The sequence below is a fragment of the Perkinsus marinus genome (genome assembly GCF_000006405.1).
Source record: "Perkinsus marinus ATCC 50983 genomic scaffold scf_1104296970332, whole genome shotgun sequence".
NCBI classification, from domain to species: domain Eukaryota; phylum Perkinsozoa; order Perkinsida; family Perkinsidae; genus Perkinsus; species Perkinsus marinus.
The window spans coordinates 1,156-3,197 of record NW_003202501.1 but is presented as its reverse complement, the minus strand read 5'-3'; the positions used below and the strand labels follow the sequence as shown (position 1 = coordinate 3,197).

At 45.2% G+C, this 2,042-nt stretch overlaps 1 protein-coding gene across 1 annotated transcript; it reads left to right on the top strand.

The window, feature by feature from the left end:
* Window positions 1-65: 65 nt before the first annotated feature.
* Window positions 66-1,149, top strand: Pmar_PMAR002808 (Choline-phosphate cytidylyltransferase A, putative; the record flags this gene model as incomplete). The annotated part of the gene is made up of 7 exons (XM_002767638.1): window positions 66-137; window positions 188-264; window positions 308-382; window positions 502-586; window positions 649-811; window positions 925-1,021; window positions 1,071-1,149. 7 exons carry the CDS (start codon window positions 66-68, stop codon window positions 1,147-1,149), a joined length of 648 nt encoding a protein of 215 aa, XP_002767684.1.
* Between the last annotated feature and the right edge of the window lie 893 nt (window positions 1,150-2,042).

The window sequence follows — 2,042 nt, the reverse complement described above, 5'->3', positions numbered from 1 at the left end:
TATTCTCGGCCTTGTCAGGTACGGAGGGCGTCTCTACCACCGATTTGATTGGCCGAATGTTACTCATGACGAAGGACCATCTGTGCAAGCCCAATACTGACGAGAACATTGATCTCAACGAGCGGACTGGCACCTTGGTGAGTCCAGAGGGATTGACGTCTTCCGTACTGTTTAGTCCGGTCGTCAGGTACGCATGCTCACGACGACAAGACGGATTGCCGAATTCTCCTCAAGGCGGGCTCCATCGGCAGAGGACACCGTCGTGTAACTACCCAATCCTTCTGTTGTCTGTATTTTCTCTTTTTAGCTACGTTGATGGAGCTTTTGATATGTTCAATGTTGGACATGCAACAACTCTCGAGAAGGCGAAAGCTCTTGGCACGTGAGTCCCGTTACGCTCAAGTGTTAGAAGAACGGTCTCACCCGAGGAACCGTCTCGATATCGTAACAAACTTGAATGACTTCAATCACCGCTTTTTTGGCCTTCTCACGACATCTCAGATACTTATTGGTGGGCATCTTCGATGATGAAACAGTCAATAAAATGAAGGGTGGCAACTACCCTGTGATGAACCTTCACGAGCGAGTAAATGTCGTCATCATCGATAACTCATCGAATTGTTGGTATGTATTATTGGTTCTCATCAGGTACTGAACGTGAGTGCATGCAAGCATGTCGATGAAGTTATAATCGGCGCCCCTGTGGAGATCAGTGAGGACCTGATTAGGACTATGAATATCAGTATTGTTGCACAAGGCTCGATAAGTTCGTTCTCTACGCAGTATGAGATTCTTGTGAGGCTGTTTGTAGGTTCCCGTCGACCCAAGTGGGTTCATTATGATGAGATAGGAGAAGTAAATACCAGTCTTGCTTGGTAGGATGATGTTTTCAACGCCTCCTTTAGGTGATACAAGTGAATGAAGTTCCAAAGCGTTTGGGTATCCTCCGTGAAGTAGAGAGTGATTACCCTCACTTAACCGGAGCTACAATCGCCACACGGATCATCAAGAATTGCCTCACGTACGGGTTTCGCTTAAGCTCACCTTATGAGCTGACTGTTTGATTCCAGATACATCAATCGTAATAAGAAACGGAGCGAGATCGAGAGTGAATACTATTGCAACAAGCAGCACATCGCTGAGCAGTAGAAATTCTTTCCTAACAGTAGCTAGACCGTCAGCGTTTAGCGATAATTTATCTTTCATTTCTTTTTTTACCAGTGTTATTTTACCAATCGTCTATCTTTTCTTAGAATAGTCTCAGCAGGAAATGGAATGGTACTCATCTGAGCGTAGATCTGGTGAGCTTTTCTTCGATTAGCCACAAACTACCTGCAACGACTCGGCTACCTATTTTACCAAGTTAGAGCTAGTCAGTACAACTCCACTACTAGACTAAGGAATCGATATGGTTTTATCTGGGATCCGTACTGTTGCGTTAAGAAGGTTGTTTCTGTCCTCTCACAAGAGGGAGTAATGTAGTGCAAGACTTGTTCTTACCACATTTCTAGTACATCTCGGTCCGTTCTGGAACCATTGATTTTGTTGCGAAGCGTCAAGTTGCAGGTACGAATCCGAAACGAGTAGGTTACATTTGCATTTAGAACTCTTCAAGCCGTCATGTGACCTTAAGAACTGTCTGAGGTCGATGCGAAGTTCAAGTTCGTGATAATATAACTCTCAAGGCGTATGCGTGTGTAATGCACGTCTCATGACTTGCTGTGGTCACAGGACCTACAGCTTGCGAGTTTAGTAACTCGTGTAAGAAAGACTCAAGAGTTTTGTCTCGGTGAAAGTTGTCATCCAGATTAGAAATATTCTAGTAGTTTCGATTTCATTGTCTCACACGGTGCAAACTAGGCACTGAGTAGTTCCATTTCTGGGCTCCGTCATCTGAGTTCAGTGGTGGAATTTGCTGTCTCGGTAAACCGTAATTGCGCGAGTCTCTAGTGCTTCTCGACTGAGCGCTTCACAGTCCTATCTCACCACGATTAGCCACCGATTGCTCTGTTTGTACGGTTACGCGTGGGTGCTCGGCTTGA